The sequence below is a fragment of the Artemia sp. Qi Xiang Cuo genome, chromosome 6, assembly GCF_049724085.1.
Source record: "Artemia sp. Qi Xiang Cuo chromosome 6, ASM4972408v1, whole genome shotgun sequence".
Lineage (NCBI taxonomy): Eukaryota > Metazoa > Arthropoda > Branchiopoda > Anostraca > Artemiidae > Artemia > Artemia sp. Qi Xiang Cuo.
The window spans coordinates 81,069,470-81,092,946 of record NC_142799.1 but is presented as its reverse complement, the minus strand read 5'-3'; the positions used below and the strand labels follow the sequence as shown (position 1 = coordinate 81,092,946).

At 36.1% G+C, this 23,477-nt stretch overlaps 1 protein-coding gene across 1 annotated transcript; it reads right to left on the bottom strand.

Annotated features, from left to right (window-relative positions):
- Positions 1 to 835: 835 nt before the first annotated feature.
- On the bottom strand, positions 836 to 23,207 carry mRpL40 (mitochondrial ribosomal protein L40). The gene is made up of 5 exons (XM_089090412.1): positions 23,153 to 23,207; positions 16,819 to 16,886; positions 10,925 to 11,095; positions 4,129 to 4,327; positions 836 to 1,013 (listed from the first exon to the last, which is right to left on the bottom strand). The coding sequence occupies exons 2-5, from the start codon at positions 16,878 to 16,880 to the stop codon at positions 900 to 902; spliced, it is 546 nt and encodes a 181-aa protein (XP_088946538.1). The 5' UTR covers positions 16,881 to 16,886; positions 23,153 to 23,207; the 3' UTR covers positions 836 to 899.
- Between the last annotated feature and the right edge of the window lie 270 nt (positions 23,208 to 23,477).

The window sequence follows — 23,477 nt, the reverse complement described above, 5'->3', positions numbered from 1 at the left end:
AATGAGAACTTCCTGGGAGGGTGTGAAGAGGGAGGCTTTGTATAGATTGGGATGGAGGAGCAGCATGCATAGCTGTGTTAGTGGCAGGCAGCTTGGTGCTGTGGTGAGTTGTTAGCAGGGGCGTCCAGAGGCTCATTTTATTGGGGGGCGATCTTGATAAATTTACCGAATCGCTACCTGATTTATGCCGAATTTTTGCAGAAATCAAGAATTTTGCTGAATTTCGAAAATTTTACTGAATGCCAAAAAAGTTGGGCGGGGGGCGCCCCCCCCCTCGGGACGTCCCTGGTTGTTAGTAATAGTAGTAGTGTCTTCAAGAAGGTATATCCTTTCCCAACGGAAATGAAGAGTGAAAAGTTTTCGCACAATTATTTGATAATTCTTCTCGGTCACCTCTATTTCATCCATATATCCTATAATCACCAATGTATCATATCAAGAATATAGAACAACTTAGGGCTCCTTTCTCCTATGATGAGATGGACCTATACCGAAACCTAGTAAAGCGAAGAATTACCCCTCTCCAAACAGACTGATTTCAACAATTCTATCGCTTGGTAAAGTTTTAAAAAAACTCACATATAAACGAATAGAATGGCTCTTTGAATCAAATCTCTTTCTATTGCATCAACAGTGTGGCTTTAGAAAACTGCATTCTGATAACAACGTGCTTGTGAGATTGGAAAATTATATAAAAAAATAAAATAATTGAAGGTACATATAGTAGTGTTGCACATAATTTTTTGATTGCCGAGACTGATTTTGCCAATTTTCATAGGTTGCCTTATTGTCTGCAAAAAAACTAGTTTTACCACTCGATTCACATATTCATATATAAGACTAAAAATTTAGTTCCGTGTATTTGAACATTCCTTTAGCTAATATAGTTACAAAAATTTTCACTCCCATTTTCGGGACACATCAATATAGTCTCCATCGGGTGGATCGTATCCTTTAATTTGAGGTGTTCTGGTAGGACCAACAGCTTTATAGGGTAGTAGTGACAAGTCCAGCTAGAGAATAGAAAATATCCGTAATTAAAACATGTATTTACATATTTCTTTAGCTAACATAGGTAAATTTGAAGTGGCTACCTTAAGCTGTTGTTGAAACTAATCTTTTAAAAAAATCCCTTTTGAAAGGAAATTGATTCATAATTACTTAAAAAATAGTTTTTTTTTTATAAACGGAACTCTAACTTTCATTATATTCCTTATATAACAATGATACTCAGTTCATGAAGCAATTTTTTCACCAAAGAGATAAAAATAAAATCTGGCTTACATTGCTTTCGAAACAATTCATTTTAACGAAAATTAAGATTGAAAAGGGAAGTTATCCAGCTTACCAACCTTTCTACTACTTTTTAGAAAAATGCAGGTCCTGAACAAGGAGCTCAGGTAAGGATCAGATTGAAAGCTTCGTAGCTTTACATAGGAAAAATAGATTTTTTTTTCCTTAACAATTTTACTGTTCTAACAATTTTATTATACTAAAAAGATAATCTATAATATACTACAGACAGGACGTGTTTTGGCAGGCCCCAGGTCCCCTTTTTTCACCAGTAAAGTTTTCTAATGTATCGTTCCAGGAAATTAAACCACATAAATAGCTAACTAACACTGGGTTTACGCCTGAGTTGCCGACATCCTTGCTGGAAATCTAGTGGCTGTTTACCTGTTAATAAGAATGCTTTTTCCTTATGATCTGGTTTCGTTAACCAATCTATGTTTTAAATTGGACAGTCATTCTCAAGCTCTCCATCTATCCTCACCCTCAACCTTCTACGGCTATTACAAAGGGTTGTCATCCGGGCAAATTTTTTGGTGGATTCTGGGACATATTATTTGAAAAAAACTGCGTTTTCTAAAGAGTTAAAGAGGCTGAGTCATAAGTTCGAACCTTAAAACGTACAGGGATTAGGAGGTACAGTTGGGGGGCTGCCACCCCCAAACCCCCGCTTCCGTATATGAAAGGGGTTGTGCCCTCCTCAACGCCTCGCTCTTTAAGCTAAATAATTTCTGAGACCACACTGGCTAATCATGATAAACAAAAAATCGCGAAGAAAGGAAAAAATTGTAATTACAAGTTTAAGCTAAAGTTTTTATTGTTTAAAAAAAAGTTGTGAGAAAGTCAAGCTTTAGCGTAAAGAGCGAGGCGTTGAGGAGGGCGCAGCCCCTTTCATATACGGAAGCGGGGGTTTGGGGTGCGGCAGCCCCCCGACTGTACCTCCTAATCCCTGTTCGTTTTAAGGTTCAAACTTGTGACTCAGCCTCTTTAACTCTTTAGAAAACGTAGTTTTTTTTCAAATAATATGTCCCAGAATCCACCAAAAAGTTCCCAGGAAAGCTTATCCTCTAAACTTCAGCCAGATCAGACAACGTTAAAGGGGGGCTGTGGTGGGAAAAATTAACATGGGCTCTTACAGGAAAACGAGGTTTTTCGTAAATGTAAATTCGGGGGATAATTTTTTCGGTCTGAAAATATCAAAAGGCCCTAACAGGTCAAATTCCTCTTCGAATGAGTCCTCATTCACCCGGATCCGTTGCCAACTGTGGCCTGTAGGCGTGGCTGATAAAAATAAAGAGAAATGAACATTAAGTGGCTATATTTGTTTTTTTTGAAAACAGGGAAGGAGTGATCGGATTGAGCTGAAATTTCGAGGATAAGCTCCCGTGCTTTAGAAAAACTTAACCACTTAATTTCAGTCCAATCGGACAGTGCTAAAGGGGGGTTGTGGTCGGAGGGTTGAAACTTCCGGCCCACTTTTACCCATGAAGATAAAGTCGGAGGGTGGTGAAATTTTGCATGTTTCTTAGTTGTAGCTTGTGCTATAAAATGCGATCACCGCTGTCTCTCTGCGACCCCTAGGACCGGAAATCGCTTAACATTGTGGTGGGTCGCCTCTTTAAAGAGGCACAAGTGTGCCTCCTTGAAATTACAAGTAAATTAATTGCTTTATTATCCACTAATATTAGACACTGTATATAAATACAAGGCAGTATGATCATTCCCTATCTCAACCATTATAAAAACCCGGACCGAGATGCAAGTGCTCCGGAGAACATTTAAACAAGTATAAACATAAGTGACATTCGATTTTTTAACGGGTAGACAAGTCAAATTTCTCTTGAACGACAAAATTGGCTTCAATTGTAACACTAAATTTTAAAGAATCTAATTTTAAATTAATTTATTCCAATGCCATATATAAAAATCGGTAATTAGTAGTGCAATGTTATTATTAGATGTTTTTAGGAATTACAAGTAGGTTGCAATGTCTCGAGTTGGTTTCAAAGGCATTTTGAGAAAGATTTTGCCAAAATACGTGTTTCAAGGTAATTGGACCGCTCTTGTGAGATCACCATTATTCAGTGACTGACAAATTTACACTGACCCGCTAATGATAGAGTAAATGAGAGGAGCTGTTTGTATGCGCCGAGGATGTACTGCCAAAAATCAATAAGCTTTGATCTTACTGTTATGTTATTTATTTATTTATATAAAGCGCCCTTAGAAGAGTAAAAGAAAAATGTTCGTTATATTAAATGAAAATTAACAAGCTCTACTTGCTCTATAATGGCACAAAATTTTCGGCGCGATCCCTGCTTAATATGAGGATTATATGTAGATACGGACAATGTATATAAGCTCTCTTTACCAAGTGTAGGTTCCCCAGCTTACAACGGTTACAGGTAACTTAATAATTTTACACAGAAAACAAATCCAAGACACCATCCCACAGCTCTGCTGCCCTGGATTCCTTCTCCCCCCGCCTAAATTTTAAAAAGTACCTGCTTGGAATTTTCATTGAAAAACGCCTTTTTGGTATTTTCATTCAAAAAATTAAAAAAACAACAACAAAACTACCCCCAAGATTTGGAAAACTATATTTTGCACCCCCCATGTCTTCGTGAACTTGTCCCCGCCCCCTGCAACACTTAATCCCCATGTAAAATGTTGACCGATATCCGCAGTTTATTGAGAGACGATCGAAAGTTTCCCAGTTAAAACAATGTCAGGTTGTAAACGGAATCTGAAGACCAGATAATTTGTCAGTGAGGTCCCTTCACACCAATATCCCCCTCTCCATTCAGTCTGTGTGCAGGTATAAAACGAAACATTTACCTGTGTTGCTTCAATATAAAGTTCTTCAGATTCAAGCTTTAGCTCTTTCAATGCTTTTCCTTGGGCATCTAAAAGTTTCCTTATGCAAGCCAAGTCTCTTTCTGCTTCTTTTTGCTTGTGATGAGACCAGGCTACTAATAATTCTCGTCGGGATAATTCTATATCTTGAGAAATGGGCTCTAATTGACGTTGTCTTATTCTAGAACAAATTTATTTTCTAAAATATAAACAAACCTTTCACAAAGAGGCTTAGTGAATTACTGCATTTGTTAAAAAGTCAATACCATAGAGTTATAATCAGCACTTCTACTCTCCCCCAAGCTTTTCGGAGTTTCCCTAATTTGATTCTCCCAAATATCCCCGAAAATTAATGTTAAAGAAAGTTAACAATTTTTATTTCGTGTTAACCTTCGTGAACTTATAAAGGTTGATTTCTGGAGAGATCTCGGAGAACACAATTTTGTTGTGGAGGGGAAAACGGCAAAAAAAAACTCGGAAATAATGTGGGCATTGATTATAGCAGAGGGTTAGAGATTCAAATAATTTGTTTTTTTTAGAGCTATTAATCAAAACAACTAAAAAGGCAATATTTTTAATATTTTGCTTTGCAAATCTATTGTGCTTCCTATACGCGAGCAGGGTATTTCGACTATAACAAGAATGAGAGCAATGGTATATAGAGAAGCAGATTCACATAACCCATTTTGCCTTTCACACAGCTTCTTGCTGGTGACACGGAAGAAAATACGCAGGGATCTCGCAAAAACACTTGAAGTTTGCAGTCAATTATAAATGACATATATTTCTTCTTCTCCTTCACATGTTTATGAGGTCTCAAGATGGCAGGGGATCCATTCACATCTTCTTTATCTCTCAAATTCCCGCATTGATTATTTGGCGTCTCTATTTCGGTTTAGTACGACGCTTCTTTAGGGTCTTTATCATTAAGCTATAGTGTTTTTTACAAATCAGGGGAATAGTTGATGAGGACATAAATGATACAGGGATCTTCAGTTGACAACAGACATTTTTCAACCTTTTAAAATCTTGATCAACCGGATTACAATCAAGGAAAACATGCCGAGTGTTCTCAGAAATGAGACTATATTCTCTGCAAAGGGAAGAATAGTGGATGCCCTATTTAACAAGCCATGCATTAAGCAAAATGCCTTCAGATTATAATAGAGCATGCTGAACTCATAGGACTTAAAGGGAATATAAACGAAACTATATGCTCGAGCATGGTCTCAATACATTAAGATCATTTTTGAAATTTTCAATAAAACAGCAGAGCTTCCGATTAAACTTTGAAACCCCTCTTATAAACTATTGACTTTCTTTTGAGTTGTATCAGGTCAGTCTAGATATATTTGTCTATTTAATATTTTGATTACGTTTTTATTTTGGCATTACTATCACTGTTTATCATGTGTGAAAACATTTCCCGTTTTTCGATGATTAGTAACTCTATGTTATCATGCTTGTGTCTGAATTTTTTTTCTCTATAATTCATTTCATCCTTTAGCACATATTTCTTGCGTATATGATACATCAATTATTCCATTAAAAATACAGGCCTCCCGCTAGATTTTTTGTGAAAAATATGAACTTTATGAACTTTTGACCACAAAAATATGAACTTTATGAACTTTTGATTGCGCTTTTTATGAACCATTATGAACCTAAATTTACGATATGTGCACCTCAGAAACTGTCCGTGGACACAAAAAGTGGCAGTTGGTGTTTTCACCACTGTTGCACAAATTCTTCTTGTTTTGGTTTTTTCATGAGTTCAGTTAAATGCGTTTAATTTGTATATGAGTACAAAATACAATAATACAAAATAGTCCACTCTACTTGTTCCTCTTTTTGGAAAAATATGACGAAATTAAGGACGACTTTCGTTTGTTTACCCTGCTCTGTATCCGCTCAACCTCTCTGGCTGCCTCATCTTCTTCGCGCATCTTCTGGATCAAAACCTCGATCATACTTTGTGCGAGGCTTATTTCTACAAAGTGTTTGGCATCTATGGCTTTTTTCAGCTTCTCATTAGCTTCTTGAAGAGCCTTTCTGCTACTTGTCTCTTCTCCTTTTCAACTGACTTCTTTTCAATCAAATCTTTTTCCAGGTGTTCAATGGTCTTCTTCTCAGGTAACATCCTCTTTTTTCCCTCTTCTTCTCTTGCCTTCTTCTTTCCTTTTGGACTCCTCTTCAGCCTGTCTAGATCGCTCCGCTTCCAGGTACAGTTTATAGCTCTGGCTAGCAATTCGGTAATAGGGACTTCAACAGTTCTCTGGTAATAGGGACTATCTCGGGCCTGTTCTCAAACTTCTTTAGAGCGTCAGAGACTATCAGTCTAGCATTGAGCATTTTGACTTTCATTGGTGATTTTTCCTCGGTCATGATCCGTCCTGATCGGGAAAAAATCACGTTCAACATCAGCGTTCCCATGCGACATGCAGAGAGCTGCTTTTACTATCTTTGAAACAAGGGGATATTTTGTCTGTCCTTGATGGTTTTTCAGACTAAAAACCGAGTTCCATAAAACATCAATCCTCGCTCAAGTCATATTCTTAGGCAAACTCGGTTCTAGCTGGAGCAAGTTCCATTCGTCACTGGCAGCTTCAGCATTCCCAAGGAAAGGCATAAATCCAACGATTTTCACAAAGTCGCTTGTTCTTGTCTCAGGATTCGAATCATCCACCGCATGCACCGGAAATGCTGAAGGGCACTTTGACCTAATGATTTCTCTTCAATATGGTGGCAAACGACCAGGTAATCAGTTCTGGCACTGTTTCTGAAGATCCGAGCATCAACTTTCTGTACCTTGGACAGGCATTCTTCCACGCCGTCACCGCATGCTAATTTATCGGATGGAAGAAAATCCCCACTTGAATTGGAGAGCTCAGAAAAAGTTTTTTTCCCTTCTGAATATCCGCCAAATCACTTTGATTGACAAAACGACTGGCGGTCATCTTTGCTAGTCGACGCATTTCGTCATACAGAATGTGGATAAGTGGTTCTTCACGTTGAAACAACTCTGTGAACTGAGTAAATAGCTTTCCGAAAGATATGACAAAGAGGCCTAACGCTTTGGTTGTGGTACACTCGAGATTACTAGATATCTCTCGGCATCCGTTTGACTTCATCCATTCTAATCTTTTCTTATGGATAAATTTTAAGAAATGCACGTCGAAAGAATCCCATTGCTCATCAAGTCCCTCAGCTGAAAGAACGAGGGTTAGCCATCGACTTCGTACACTTTTCAGGAAATGATGTGGAGGAAGCTTGAGATTCTCCTGGATGGTACCAAAGTCTTCTAAACGGGCAAGCCAACCACTAAAGAAGTAGAAAATTCGAATCGCAAAATCGGAAACTTTGGATCCGTGATGGTCCAAATCTTTCAAAAAAGCGTTGTGGACTATGTGTATGTTGCATGTCCCAATATCAGCTAGGCCTCGGTCGCTGCGCACAGTTCTAACTTCGGAATCAAATAACCTCCAAACTTTCTTGTTGACATTAGGTCCGTTACGTTCCAGCATAAAGATTTGACGGAGATCAAAATTAGCATCCTTTAGAGATTGCAATAGGTTCTGGTGTAAATCTTCCACGTTTGCGTGTCCTATGAATAAGAACTGTAGGTGGCATACAGAGACTCTTTCTTCGGTCTCCGACCAGTATCTAATCATGATATTCAACTCCTTTGCACCTTTGGCATTTGTAGTCTCATCGTAAAGTAACGCCAAGTAAGAAGATCCAACGTCACGTAGAATGTCCAAGCGAAAATGGGGCGACAGCGCCTCTGCTATGAGGTATGATACCTTGGTCTCTCCAAGGCTGAGTTCTACCGACACTTCACCAGGGAACATAGTTTCAAAAATGTTCGCAATGCCATTGCAGGAAGCAGCGCTCATATCACGGATGACATTATTCATGGCCCAAATGAGCTCTGCTTTAGGACCTGTCAAATTTATTTCGGGGTTTGATGAGCTAGTTGTCTGCAAGACAAGCTGGAGCGGGTCCAGTTTCGCTCTAAGATTCGAAACATGCTTTTCGCCCTCTGAGTGTTGGATTATAGAGTTCCATCCTCTACTGCTCATAAAGCTTTTGTTACACACTTTGCAGAAAGCTTCTTCGTCACTAGTAACACTGCCTGCACACCAATCACCGACCAAGCGCTTAGTATTGTCCTCTTTTTTTAACCATGCGCTATTAAACTTGCATCTGCCCATTTTTAGCTCTTAAGCAGCAACCAAGCAACCATTGGCACAAAGCAAAAAAGCACTAATATAACAGCAAACCTTTCCTAAAAAAAAGAGAAAAAGCCTTTGTGTGAATCTATGTAAAAAAAAAAAAAAAAAAAGAATAATCAATCAACTTATCAACTATTTAGGAATATTACTACTAGAAGACTTTATGAAGGTAGCAAAGACTCAAGCCGGAAAAAGGAAAAGACTAAAAGATAGCTTCGCACAAGAGGATATAGGGACAGTATAGAAACAACGTTAGATACAACAATGTCTTTTTGAACACAATAAAATGTATGTTCACAAAACAGGCAGTGTTATAGTTTGAAAGGTTTTTAATAAAACTTTCGCACATACATTTACTTCGCCTGTCTCTTATCTGGAAGAAGACAGCAACTGCAAGTGCTTTCCAGTTAATGACAAGAAAAACATGAACTTCATGAACCTTTTTTCTAAATTATGACCAATTTATGAATCTAGGTTAAAAATATAAACTTTTTTCATAATTATGAACCCAGTGGGAGGCCTGAAAATATTATTATAATATGATAATATTATTATTATATTCTAATTACTTTCACCCTAGCCACACTATAGTCCCTTCTGTCAACATAAAGCACAGATTTAGGAATGTTAGGTATTCTTGTTTAGCATCACACTTGCGCTAGCGTAGCGGAGAGTTTTAGTGAAGATCTCGTGGTTTCAAAAGCATATTTATTAAGATACAGCCCATTCAGCACTAGGCCTATTTATTAAGACGCATCATAGTTTATTCACATGTATTTTCCAGAGTATTGTTAAACGAAAAACGAAGATTAAAAAATGAGGAAACAAAAGGACAAATAAAAGAGGATAATTTTGAGTCAGTGAAACAAAAAACGAAAGAGAGCAGACTTTTAGGCCAAGGATCTCCACCAAGCTTTGTTCATGGTAAAAAAAAGTCTTAAAGATAAACTTACCTTCTAAAGTGCTGAAGAAAAAAAGAAATCGACTTGAAAAAAAGCAGAGGATAAAAGGAGCAAAAGTAATAGCAAAAGTAATAGCGTGACTTAAAGCAGTCACCAACATTTAGTAACAGTAAGCACACCATTGGTCAAGATCTCATTGACAGATCTTTGGAACCAGATTTTTGATTGGTCTAAATAAATATCATAATGTGAATCATCCCGGTGAATTACGCTTTTCTTATCGCTTATTTGCTGTGAAGACCAGTTTCACTTTTTATGCTTAAGAAACTCGAATTTGTTGATATGATAAATAGTTAATGCTAAATCATAATCGAGCAGTGGCGGTAGCCACTGACTGCCCTGCCGAAATCTGAGTTTATTATTATTTTTTTTTTTGATTATACAATGACTATTTTTCCATAGTTGGGCTCTGCTTTCCCCAAAACGGTACAGGATACTCTGTCAAAGCAACGTTCAACTAAGAAAATGCCATTCAAATTCATTCCTCGTCGTTTCTGGTCAACCTCATTTTTTAAGATATTAAGCACAGCTTCAAACAATTAGCACACTTCAGTCCCAGTACAAAGCACAACTTCAAACAACTAGCACACTTCACAGTCCCAGTACAAATCACAACTTCAAACAACTAGCACACTTCACAATACCAGTACAATGCACAACTTCAAACAAAAGCACGGAACCAAATCACAACTTCACAGTCCCATTACCAACTTCTGATAGATGTTGAGTACATTGAACAGGTTAGGAATGATTCCTCAATAAAACTACTAAAGTTTTAAATAGAACACGGGACGGGAGGACAGGATCGAACTGCATTGGATTTATTCCTAAGAGAAGCCTTGCAGCAAATGTTTCTCACAGCTGTTCAATAGTATTTTGTGCTAAGGCGATAAGCATTCTGTCAAAACGCAATAGAGTCACATTAGTTACGATGCGAGACGCTACTTTCATGAGATGACCAAGGAAATCGACACTGTCCTTTTATTTTTACAGATATTCTTAATGTTAGGAGCAGGACTTTTAGTGGCTACAGTTTGTGCTTACAGCCTACATTTACTAAATACAACTTAAAGCCTACATTTAATCAGTTTACAGAAATTAGGGGAGAAAGCTATTATGTCTTTTTTCAATTTTCAATGAAATCGCCAAAAAAAAAAAACATTTTTCAATGAAAACACCAAAACCGAGTAATTTTCAAAATCTAGAATTGAGAGGGGGGGGGGGGCAGATGTGAGACATTCAGTTTGATGGTTTAAATATTCTATTTTATAACAAGTTATATAATATATTCAATTTGAGCAATTTAGTCTTAAGGTAAGAAAAGTTTTTTTATTAATGTATATAAACAGCAACGTTACACAGAAGTTTAAATGAAGGGAAGTCATTTTGTATCTGAGGGAGTAGCCCCCCCACACTCCCCCAACTACCCAGTGTTTACACTACGGTTCTAAAATATTATTTTAACACATGCGTATCTGCAAAGTTTTAATAGATTTAATTGGACGAATTCTTAAAATAAGAAAAGAAAATACCAATAAACAAAACCCTTTCTATCACATTAGTATCAATAATCATACTTACGGAATTTCATATTTTAATGAGAGAGGTATTTGGGTTTCATCAAGCGGTTTCAGAGGTCTCTCCACTCTCTCTAGCTTCCTAATACTTCTTTCGATTCTTTTCATTTTTCTTTGTTCTCGATGTCGAATAATGGAAGGATCCATCTTCTTCTTTTTCTTCAGCGGCTCTGCACTAAATAAGAAGAAAGGAATAATAAAGAAGTAATAAGAACTAAACGAGAAACAAATTAGTTGATTATTATAAAGCTGAACAGTAGTAAGCTGAAAAGCTAAATCATGAGTTAGCTGGAACATCAGATCTGAAAAATAGGAGAACTGGACCTTTGGTTTCTTCAGGCACAATGGATTTGGACTAATCTAGTATTATAAGCATGTTCTTCAAATTGGAATTAGTAACAATAAAGGACATTATGGGTATGAATTCTAACTATGAGACTAGTGATTGTCCGCTAATACAGTTCCTATTCTTAAAGCTAAGGCATTTCAAGGCGACGTGCAGTAAAAACATGCCGTAAAAAGGGGTAACTTTGAAGGTTAGGGGTAACTTTGAACAAAATCAGTAACAAACATTAAGCGCTTTCTATCGCACGACGATGGAATTGCTCGTTCAAACTTATTACTAGATTATTGCTAGATGGCGTCTGAATCAGTTGGTAGTTCTTGAAATCAGCATCCGACAGAATCTTAGCTTGTTAATTGCAAGAGAATTTGAGCAGTTCAAAAATGTGAAAAAACGCTAAAAGTAAGTTACCCTTTTTTACTTAGATAAGCTAAACTAGGACTTTCATTTTGACATTTTTCTATAGCTGAGGAGCCAAATGGTTAGGTTTTCTGGTAAAATCTCTTCCTAATTCCATAGGTTCAATATGGCGGCAGTGTTCAACGTTTCCCGCAAGTATTTTGTTTTTTCAGGGTAACTTTGAACATCTGTTCAAAGTTAGCCTTGTCTTTCTACAATATGGATCTCAATGTTCTGTGCTGGCCAATTGTTAAAATTTGCGTTGAATTGGTGTAATAATAATAATAATTTATTTTCAACCCACTTTTAAGCAAAACAAGAGCAGTAAATTACACTAAAAAGATTACACTAAAAGAGTTTGCTCTGCTATTCAGACCTTTAGGAAACCATTGCGAATCTGTTGATCCCAGGAAAACGCAAATCAAGTTCAGCTGTTAAACTTGGTTTTAACTACTGATTACATTTTGGACCACTTCCTAATTCTTTCAGGCCTACTTTTGTTTTTTCTTTGATGGAAGTCCGTTAGCAATCAATGGGAGTGGTAGGGTAAATCTCATCTACCAAAATTGAAGTTTCGGTATTATCTTGCTCTAATAGAACTTTCATGAACAATTTGAAAGAGTTGTCTTTCACAGCTTGCTTTGCAAAGACAGCTGACAATTGTAGATTAAAATTGGTGGGATTTTCCCCGTCTCTTTTGGAAAAACCTAGAATTGTAAAATTATTTGAGTTATACATATTATTCCTTTGAAAATTTTGGTTTTATTTCCTTCTGGTTTCATCGTTGCCAAATACCCCTCCAGAATAATGAATGAAACAAAGAGAGCAATATTCCTAATGATATGTTGAGATGCAGCAGGAGAACTGCTTCCACCATTCGTGTGCTATAAAGCTGAGGGCATGTTTAGCTCATGGCGTACAGGAGGCCCTAAAAGAGCTCGGTATGCTGTATTTAAGTCAGGATGGTTTGAGGGCGAAGTTTTTGAAGAGTGGTTTATGTTGCTGGCACTCTCTCACCTAAAGAAGAGAGCAGGAGTGAAAGTTTTGTTGGGTGACAACCTGTCTTCCCACTTTTTTGCCCAAGTGTTGAAAGTCTGCAGAGAAAACAACATTCACTTTGTATGCCTCCTTCCAAACGCTACAGATATACTGCAACCAATGGACGTTGTTTTTTTAGCTCTAATGAAAAGAGCATGGAGGAAGATGCTTGATGATTACAAAATAGACAACCCAAACGAAACCCCGGTAAGAAAAGACGAATTTCCCCAGCTTTTAAAGCTACTCCTGGAAATTATAGCCACAAATGGAAAAGTAAATCTTAAAAATGGCTTTGCCAAGTGCTTTTCACGCTCCAGAGTCCTCCAGGACCACCCACTTTCGGCCCAGCATACCCCGCACGAAGTTGCGAACAACGTCAGCAAAGCTTTATTGGATGTCCTGCAAGCCCGCAGATTTAAAAAGTCTGTGAGGACGCAAACGTCTTAGCATCACACCAGGGAAAAGTATTGGAGACACAGAGGATTCAAGTCATTCAAGTTGCGAGTCCGACACGACTGGCGTCCCAACAGGATGCGAGAGCGAGTCTGAAATGGAAGTTGATGAGTCGGTGAGCGCTGGGTTCTCTATGCTGTCGAGCGGGGCAGTAGCCACAGCGGGTTCAAACTACCCACCAACCTTCGTGGATGGACGTTGGTTCCTCGCGAAGTTCTTCATGGGCTGTATTTACAAGTATTTTGCAGTTTTGGAGGTAGAAGCTCCTTCCTCTTACGGCTTGCTAAACGTGATCTGCCAGCGAAAAAACAAGAATGGATCCTTCTATTTTCCCAGGGTGAAAGACTCAGCATCAATCCATCCTGACCAGGTACAGGGAGATATTCCAGCCCCCCGACTCACTCACAGTGCAAAATTTGTATTTTATCATGACTTTGGTTAGCTGATACTGCACTAATTTGGCTCTCTTTTGACTTTTTATTTTAAAAGTAATGTTTTTCTCCCAGTAAAAAAGTTTTTTTTTAACTGGAAGTCTTACGCCAGAAGAACTCATCGACTGTTAAAAGTTACCTGTTGAAGTGTTTGAGTGTTCTAAGTTAAACACCCCTTGAGGTAACTTTGAACACCATTTTTAGATTGGTGTTGCTCTAACAACATGAAGACTAGCAGTTTGGAACAGTCACCATTCGGTGCAGAATGACGTATTCCCCAAACGCCAAAAATAGTTTTGAGTAAATACTAGTTTAAAGAAAAATATCGCAAAAAAACCTCAATTTTTCACGATTTTTAGTTCAAAGTTACCCCGTTCCACGGTATGTTCCCTCCAATAACGTTAATTATTTGTTTAGTTAAGGTGAAGCACCTAACTTTTTGACAATGCATTTCCTCCTTCAATTAGCATCAATTAGGGGGGAGAAGGCATTTCCCCCCTAAATTTTTCTATCCCTTTAGACTATGAAAGATGCCTCTTTGAGGTGTTTCCATTTAGAAATTTTTTTTTTGGTATTTTCACTGAAAAAATTAAAAAATGACAATTTTGCCCCTCCCCCCGCTAGATTAAAAAAAAACACTTTGCTCCCCTCTAAATTTTCGTGAATTGACGCCACTGCTATCTTAAGGCAATTAGATTTCCTGTTATTTGCCGCACTTTTTTCTCAGCACCTGAAAAACAGTGGCACAAGGAGAAAAAGATCCTTAGAAGATCAGCTAAAATTAAAAGGAAACTTATAGAGTATTTGTTCACGGTTTAAACTGTGCAAAAACAAAATTAAGACGACTCTTACATGAGAATGAAGTTGATGTTATTTTTTGCTTTGGTACATGTAGATGAACTCATAGATCTGGGTGATAGCTTGCTTCCTAATGGGTCGGCAACAGTGCTATTTTTGCATAAAAATCAGATATCGTCCTTTCTCCTTTTTTTTGCATTCCACCCCAGGAAAAAAAGCTGTAACGAAATATTTTCTTTATAGTTTTAATCAAGTTGAAAAAAAGAGATTCAAATCATTATAAGTTTGCTTACGACTTGTCTAGTCTTAATCTATGAATTCCGATATCCCAGTCAATTCAGCCTTCACTCGCGCACACATTTTCTATTTTCTACAGTGATGAGTGACCTCGCCGATGGTAAGTTAATAGTAAGCCTATTGAAGTGTTGTAATCAGAGTGTCGTCTTTAAGATATCAATTGACACCTGTTGAAGATATGGGCCTTAATGTTCAGGATAAGGTTCACATCCTTATCCTGATCACAATGATCACATCCTTATCACAATGTGTTTTAGGAGCACACTATGTAACTTATTCAATTCAATCCCACAACTACAAGAGAACAAGTAGTGCAAGTGGAGTATAAGCATAATAATAAAAAAGAAAAAAAACAAAAGAAAAAAGAACATCAACAAACACTAGCAATTAATTTCTACTAAGAAAAAACTGTAAAAGACCATGGTCAGAGCCAATAATACAAAACACATCAGCAGAAAGCTTTTTGTGTAGGTCACTGAGCTTTTGAGTCACATCCGTAACATAGAAATTTTTAACTAGATACCGATTTCTAGTCCATGGCGGCAGAGAAAGAAGGAATTTGCAAAATTTGAAATATTTAACTTTAATCTTTATCAAATCCTCTAGCTTAAGAACAGAATGAACACCCGAAAAATAAAGTACAGAATGATCAGAAAAAGTCGAGAATAAGCACCCAAGAGCTATTCTGCTATATTTTCCACTGCTTGCTACAATTTTTGAATAACTGAACTGAATTTTTCTTACTGCATCATCAACAATCTGTTTACGGAAAATAGTTATAGAATTAGAAACAGTAATACCAAGCCACCGAAAGGAAGAGACAGAAAATACAGAAAATTCATTACATACCAGAGGAGTAGATGACGACAGATTGTAAGATAAGAATTCACACTTGTCAAGATTCAGGGATAGACCAATATTTAGGAAAGACTGAGAAACTAAAGAAACCATCACAGAAAGAGCAGATTTAGTACAGCTAATCAATAGAAGGTCATCAGCATAGGAAATGTATGAAATATCAATAGAGCCAGAAAAATAAGTGCCTGAGATCTTTTGCAGAACAGTAGAAATACAAATTTTGAAAAGAGTTGGTGATAAAACACCTCACTGCCTTACGCCTCGAAGCACTTTAATAGTTGTTTCTGGAGAAGATTTCAGGCGGAGGTAAGAATTAGAATACCAAAACTGTAGAAGGTAAATAACCGAAAAATTAACAACAGAAGAAGCCAAAGAAAAGAAAAGCTGGTTATGAACAACAGAATCAAAAGCCTTTGAAAGATCAAGACAAGATTAGTAATAATAAATTATGTGAATTTATGTGAAATTGTGTCTACTGACCCTTGAAGAAGGAAAGACATGACTTGACAATAAAATTTGGCTTCACAGGTCTGTTTTCTGAAACTCAGCAAGCTATTTCAACCGATTATGTGTCAGATTTACAACCGAAGCCCAGTTTCAGACAGCCTATCTTAGTTTTTGAAAACTAACACTGCAACCTTTTAATTTAACTGATCAATACTTATCTTACTGTGCCTTACTTTGTGCAGAATTTTAATTCTTGAGGTTGTTTCTTGCATAATGTAAATAAGTGCATTAATATGTAATTGGCAATCCAATGCTAACGTGTTTCTATGCTATTATGGAAATAAACAATTTTGGTTTATTTATGAGCAGTTCTTTTTGCATTATCCTTCAATTTTATGATTTTTTTTTTAATTTTCCAGCTGAATTATTACCTCTTGGTGAATACATGTATCCATGACTCAGTGTTTTTGTACATAATAACAAAGGAAAGAAGAAAGATAGAGCAAATTTTACAAGGACTACAGAGATGGACATCTATGGACTACGGACATTTATGAAGTCCATAGAGAGATGGAAATCTATGGACTATGGACATCATAATACTACGTCAACAAGTTTCATCCACTTTATACTGCACACTACTGTTTTATTTCAGATAACATTGAATACAAATAAGTCTTTTTTAGGGGGGGGGGGCAAATATAAGTACATTAGTGTCTTTCCATATTGTTAATGCATATGGGAGTCATGGGAAGCTGAAGGGTTCCTAGGACAGTTTCCTGACAAGTGAGACATTCTCTCTGATCCCTTTAGAAAAGATTTTTAAATTCTTACCATTGTACAGCTGAAGTATGAAACCCCAAAAGGGGTTGGATGAATCTTCTGATGCCAATCATGTTTTCCTGAAAAAAAAGAAGCATTTCTAATGTCAGATTACTAAATTGGACTCCGGTGAAAAAATCCAGCGAGACACAGTTGGATCAAATTAAATACAATACCAGGTAATTTGAGGTGCAGTATTGTCAAAGCCTTTGGGGGGGGGTTACTGGGAAGGGAATAACATGAAAAAGCACTTGTGGTTATCACAATTATTACGATTAATAGTTTAGGACAATTCAAGGGGAGAGGATGAAGAAGGAAATTTACCTCCCTTAATGTGTAAGCAATGTGAAATTAGTACCAGGGGCAGCAATTGGCGAAAATTTAGGGGCAAAAATGTGTTTTTAAAATCAAGAAGGAAGGGGCAATTTAGTTGTCTTTTTTTCAATTTTTTCAACAAAAATACAAACAAGGTATTTTTCAATGAAAATGCGAAAGGGGTATGTGTAAAGTCCAGAGGGAGGAGGGGGGAATTTTTTTCAATGAAAATACCAAAAGATGTGTTTTCCAAAGCTTGGAGGGCACTTGTCCCCCTTAACCCAGTTGGTGTTCCTGATTACTATTCTGTTGTTTTTAAATAAAATTAAACTTGTTAAAAAATGACAAGTTTCTCAATTTCAGCCTTGCAAATAGATCCTCAAATATGAAAGCAAGAACCCTTAAGCTGTAGGGGACAAGTGGCATAATAACCTTAATAGCTGATTCCCTACTGGACCCTGCCTTTCCAATTGTCTTGACGAAGTACTATAAAGTTACCAAAATGAAGTTACAATTGCCAGTAGATGGTCCAGTTGATTCTCAGCTACTTCCTTGCTTCTTGAAAGTGGTGTCTTCCTTATCAACATGTTTTTTTATACCATGGAGTTCCCATAGTTTCATGCCAGAAATCCCTGATGTCATGAGGGATGTGTTTGGTGATTGATAATGATATGATCCCTGAGTTGGGAGATTCTGCAGGAATGGTTAAAGAGGCAGTTACTGCAACTTCCCAGAAACTTTGCAGGATTCTAGACAAACTATTGAATAATCTCAATTCACGTTTTTTCATTGCCACAATGAAAAAACGAATTCACGTTTTTTCATGTCCCAGTTGACAAATGGACTGCCATTATGGGAAATATATTTGATACCAGCTTGGCTGAATTCATGATCAGAAAATATAATCAACTTGAACACTTGGTTGATCTTGCAAATTCAGAGGCTTTTCAAAATTTGCTGTGAAGTGCAGTTCTCAAGCAGTACAAAGCAAGGTTAGATCATGTTTCTAGTGTAAATGCAAATCCTAAGCATTCCTCTCTTAGTGTACTACAGAAGCTTTACTTATTTTTTGAGTAGCCAGCACTGTATGACAGCATTCCCGAATTTCTTCACCTCTTATTATGCTGTATGTGCAAGACATCATGCAAATCTGTTGTTGAGAGTATGGGCAGTATTGTGGACAGATGTGCTCATGGCCGTAGTGTTAGTTCTGAAACTCTTTGCAATGAGTTAATTATCCAGTGGCAGGGTAATGAAACATGTAAGCCATTCATTGAATCAGTCTTGGACAGCCTTCAGTTCACAAAAGAAGTGGCATTTCTTCCACACGACCAATCATGCTGAAAAACTAAAATTTCATCACATTAGCAAAGCAGTAGACCAGATTAGCTCCAAGAAGCCCCAAGTTCCACTTGCTTTGTGAATACCATTATGTCCTATATTCTCATTAAACTATTATGCAATCCTGATCTTTAATGCTTCAAGAAAAAGATATGATCAGTCTAAAGATTGGTATTGAATTCAATTAGTGCATTAGAATGACTTTAGCCTACATTTAGAGAAGTAAGGTACTATCCTGCTTTGTGAGTGAGCTCTCATGCTGCTGTTTTATGAAACTTGTCCAAACTAAAAGCTCATTGAGTTTCAATGTTGCTCTGTGAAAATTTAATTTTAATTCATTGATATCCTTCATCCTTGTGGACAAGTTTTTACTTACTCCACTTTCCTTCAACTGAAAGTGAATATCTGTCCAAATCTTGCATAAATAGCTAAATTCTCTTAAAACAGCTTATTTGTCAGTAGAAAGAATCTTAAAAGGACTGGTAGCTATCAAGGTGTACATACAGTTAAAGCAGGTAATGGGAAAGCTGGAACATAAAAGATTAGTATGGTAGCCTAAAACAGCCACATTATACTGTAGCAGCAATTCTCTGTTTATTTTTGGGATTAGACCAGGGCAAAGCTGTGCTGCTAGAGTGTCAACAGCTTTTTGAATGCTACTGGCAGCTTTGGAACTGCTTATGGTCTTTCTAAATTTGATAATTGCTTCTTCAGCCAATTCTATTTTGAGCCCTTACAAGCCTAAAAACAGCCTACAGTAACCAAAGGTTTAAAATGTACTTCTAAAAACAAACTGTCTATAGAAGGAAAATTGCCATATGCAGCTGGTTTAGGAATTATCATTTTATTATCATAGCCAGCATAATCACTCTGCCTAAGTAAAGAATGATGTTGGCACAATGTATTATTTATTTTTTTGTTTTTGTTTCCCATACCAGGGCAGTTCATATCGAAAAAGCTGTTGGAGAAACTTTAAAACGGGCTCATTTGATTGGAAATTGGAGTGGCTAGTGCCCTTTTTAATAGTCAAAAGTGATTGGAGGGCAACTAGCCCCCCCCATGCCCGTCATTCCCATAGAAAGGGCTGATGCCCTTTTTAAAAGTTGAAAGTGATTAGAGGGCAACTAATCCCCCTCCCACACCCACCTTCCCATTTGCCTTTATGTTTAAAAACTAAATGTTGCCCTAAGATTAAATGAGAAGGCATTGTGTTAATGCTAATTCCCAATAAGGCATCTCAGCAGTATCCCAAAAACAACTGAGGGTATTGTGTTCAAACTTTTGGGGCTACTTCTGCTCTTAAAATTTAACAGAGTCAAAATAGTGTAAGTGTATCCAAGCTATCAAAGAAAGTAAGCAGATTTTTTTTGCAAATGGTATCTAGTTTTCCATTTCAGGTCAACTAGAGGAGGTATGAAACCAATTTAAACACTACTATTTGTGTCCAGATTTTTAGAAGGGGGTATGTTGTTAAAAATTGCTGAAAATGTTTCTCCAGCATACAAATAGCAGGCCATATTATAAAGTCTTAAAAAACGAAAAGATTTAAAGTGTTATTTTCTTTTTCCCTGAAAAGACTATGTCAATATAAAACAAACAGAAATTAATTAAAGAAACTTTTCCCACAAAATTAGTTTTTCAAAGAAAAGTAAAAAACTTCATTAAACAAAAAATGAGCCAAAATAAAATCAAATAATCTACCTAGTGTGAAACTACTGCAAATTAGCATCAATAAATAAATGAAACCCAAAACGAACAGAAATTACAATAAATAACCAAGTCAAACTCAAAACTAGCAGAAATCAACATAAGTTGGGCTCAAAACCCCTATGCCTTCCCAAGGCCAGAACATAATTTGCACTTTACTAAAAAATATACAAATGAATCTGCATTGTCAGTTTAATATACATATACAGATATCTAGTAATCCAAATGTTAATATTATTCCGTTCATTAAAGTTATGAAAGTAAAAACATTTATATTTTTTTCAGTAAAGTGCAAATTATGTTCTGGCCTTGGGAAGGCATAAGGGTTTTGAGCAAAACTTACATTAATTTCTGCTCATTTTGAGTTTGACTTGGTTATTTATTGTAATCTCTGTTTGTTTTAGGTTCCATTTATTTATTGATTCTGATTTGTGGTAATTTCACACTTGTTAGATTATTTGATTTTATTTTTGCTCATTTTTTTTTTAATCAAGTTCTTTACTTTTCTTTCAAAAACTTATTTTGTGGAAAATTTTTTTTAAATTAATTTATTAGTCTTAATATTACAATATTATTTAAAAATAAATTAATAGGAATGAAAAAAAACCCTCAAGAATGATGCCCTAAGGTTTTGTTATGAGGCCATTTTTGAGGGTTTTCAAGTTTGTTTTAAATATCCTATAAATTTTTTTCAAAAGAATATTTATTTTTATCAAGACCAATGAAAATAGGTTATGTTTCCCAATTAACTTACTGATGTGTAAATCACCAATAGCCAAGAAACAGATATACCTTTAGAATCAGAATTTTATCCTGAATCCAAGTTTAACATTCATTTCTATTGAAAATGAACTCCCCCCCCCCTAATGTACCAATATATATGCTGAACTGTATATACGGTACACACTGAATTCTCTGCAAGTCACTCTTTTACTAAAACTGATTTAACAGTTTGTCCAAATAATGCAAAATTAATTGTATATATACAATTCAGGGTTTCAGAATTTGCACATTATGGGGTGGGGAGGATAAATTTCATTTTCAACAGAAATGAATGCTATATTTGGAGTCAGGATGAAGTACTGATTCTATAGATAAGCTATGTCTATTTCTTATATATGCTATTTCCTTTGTGAGTTAATTCAAAAATTTACCAAAAATAACCCACTCTAATTACCATCCTTGAATCAGCAACAAATATTTTTTTCCCTCTTTAGACAGTTTTAACCATATTTTAAACTACTGGTTGCTATAATATTGAACCAATTTAGGAAGGCTCATAATAGAACTTGCTCTAGAAGCAATTATTGAATTTAGAAAGAACATACGGGGCCAGGTAAAATTCTGGGTTAGCTACTTTTTGTTATCTTGGAAAGGGATTAGGTTAGGAAAATAAAAATTATATTAATAAATACAAGGCCAAAAAGATACTCTGGGAAGGTATTGTCAAGTTTCTGTGTTAACCTCTTCTCATTTCTAAGTCTTGCAAATTTGTCTACTTGACAGGTCTATTGAAACTTTGACTAAACAATATTTTACCTTAATTTTTAGTTATCAGTTTCTTTTTCTCTGGTTTTAGATCTGAAAAATTCAAGTCCTATTATTTGAGTAGACTATTAGCCTAAGCAATGGTATTTTCCTAAATTTAGGACATGTACTTGCAGATATTTCAAACCTCATAAATTGGGATTGAGCAAAGTTGTGAAGCTGAAAAATACTTCTGTTGTACTTCATTTAAGCAGATGACCTATTTTGCTAGGCCTTGGTTTAACTTAAAACAAATTTTTTTTTAAAGGTCATAAAAAGTCACTGTCCTCTAGAGGGAGGAGTAGAGATAGGTACTTCAAAATAGCCTACATTTCTGGGACATACTTTGGGGGGGGCTAAGGTTTATGTTAACAGACTATTGAGGTAGCTACAAAATAGACTTAGGCCTAGCTCTATTGTCAGAATTGTATCCTGAATCAAAATTTAACATGCATTTTCATTGGTATTATTTTTGATGATCAGCTGAGGTTTGACAAGCAAGCATCAGCTGTTTCATGTAAAGCAAACTATGGTTTGTTTTGCATCAAAAGAGCTTTCAGAAGGTTTAACCTGAGAAGTTTTGCCACATTGTATAAGACAGGATACCACCAGATGGCTAATTTGACAGTTTATATATATATATATATATATATATATATATATATATATATATATATATATATATATATATATATATATATATATATATATATATACAAATCTTTAAATTAGCCAACCGGCCAACCAGTATTTTAAGCCTAGGAGTCCAGCTGGACCAAAGGAAACATATTGAGAAAACAATTCTTACTCCATAATATGTAGAATAATAAAGGTCATAAAAAGTCACTGTCCTCTAGAGGGAGGAGTAGAGATAGGTACTTCAAAATAGCCTACATTTCTGGGACATACTTTGGGGGGGGGGGCTAAGGTTTATGTTAACAGACTATTGAGGTAGCTACAAAATAAACTTAGGCCTAGCTCTATTGTCAGAATTGTATCCTGAATCAAAATTTAACATGCATTTTCATTGGTATTATTTTTGATGATCAGCTGAGGTTTGACAAGCAAGCATCAGCTGTTTCATGTAAAGCAAACTATGGTTTGTTTTGCATCAAAAGAGCTTTCAGAAGGTTTAACCTGAGAAGTTTTTCCACATTGTATAAGACAGGATACCACCAGATGGCTAATTTGACAGTTTATATATATATATATAGCCATATATATATATATATATATATATATATATATATATATATATATATATATATATATATATATATATATATATACAAATCTTTAAATTAGCCAACTGGCCAACCAGTATTTTAAGCCTAGGAGTCCAGCTGGACCAAAGGAAACATATTAAGAAAACAATTCTTACTCCATAATATGTAGAATAATCCTAGTTGACATATTTTTACGCTTAGAACGCCAGCCGAAAACCAATAAGACTTACCTTATAAAATGCAAAATACTGTACACTTTGAATTACAAGAAAAAATTAGTTAACTTCTTCTTCTTCATAGGATGCGATAGATTAAAGCTTACTTTAGTTAGCCTCGTTCTCACGATCAGGAGACTCCCGTACTGGTTGGGCGCGTGCAGCCAAAGGCAAAATGTACGTAATACAGAGGTTCAAATGGAATATTTTTTGGTACCAAACAATTTGGTGCTTGTGCTCATATATCTTCAGTTTTTGATGCTTCTATTATGCATGGTGTACGCCTAGGGCTCCAGCAGTACAAAAGGAAACATGTTAAGAAAATAATTCTTACTTCATA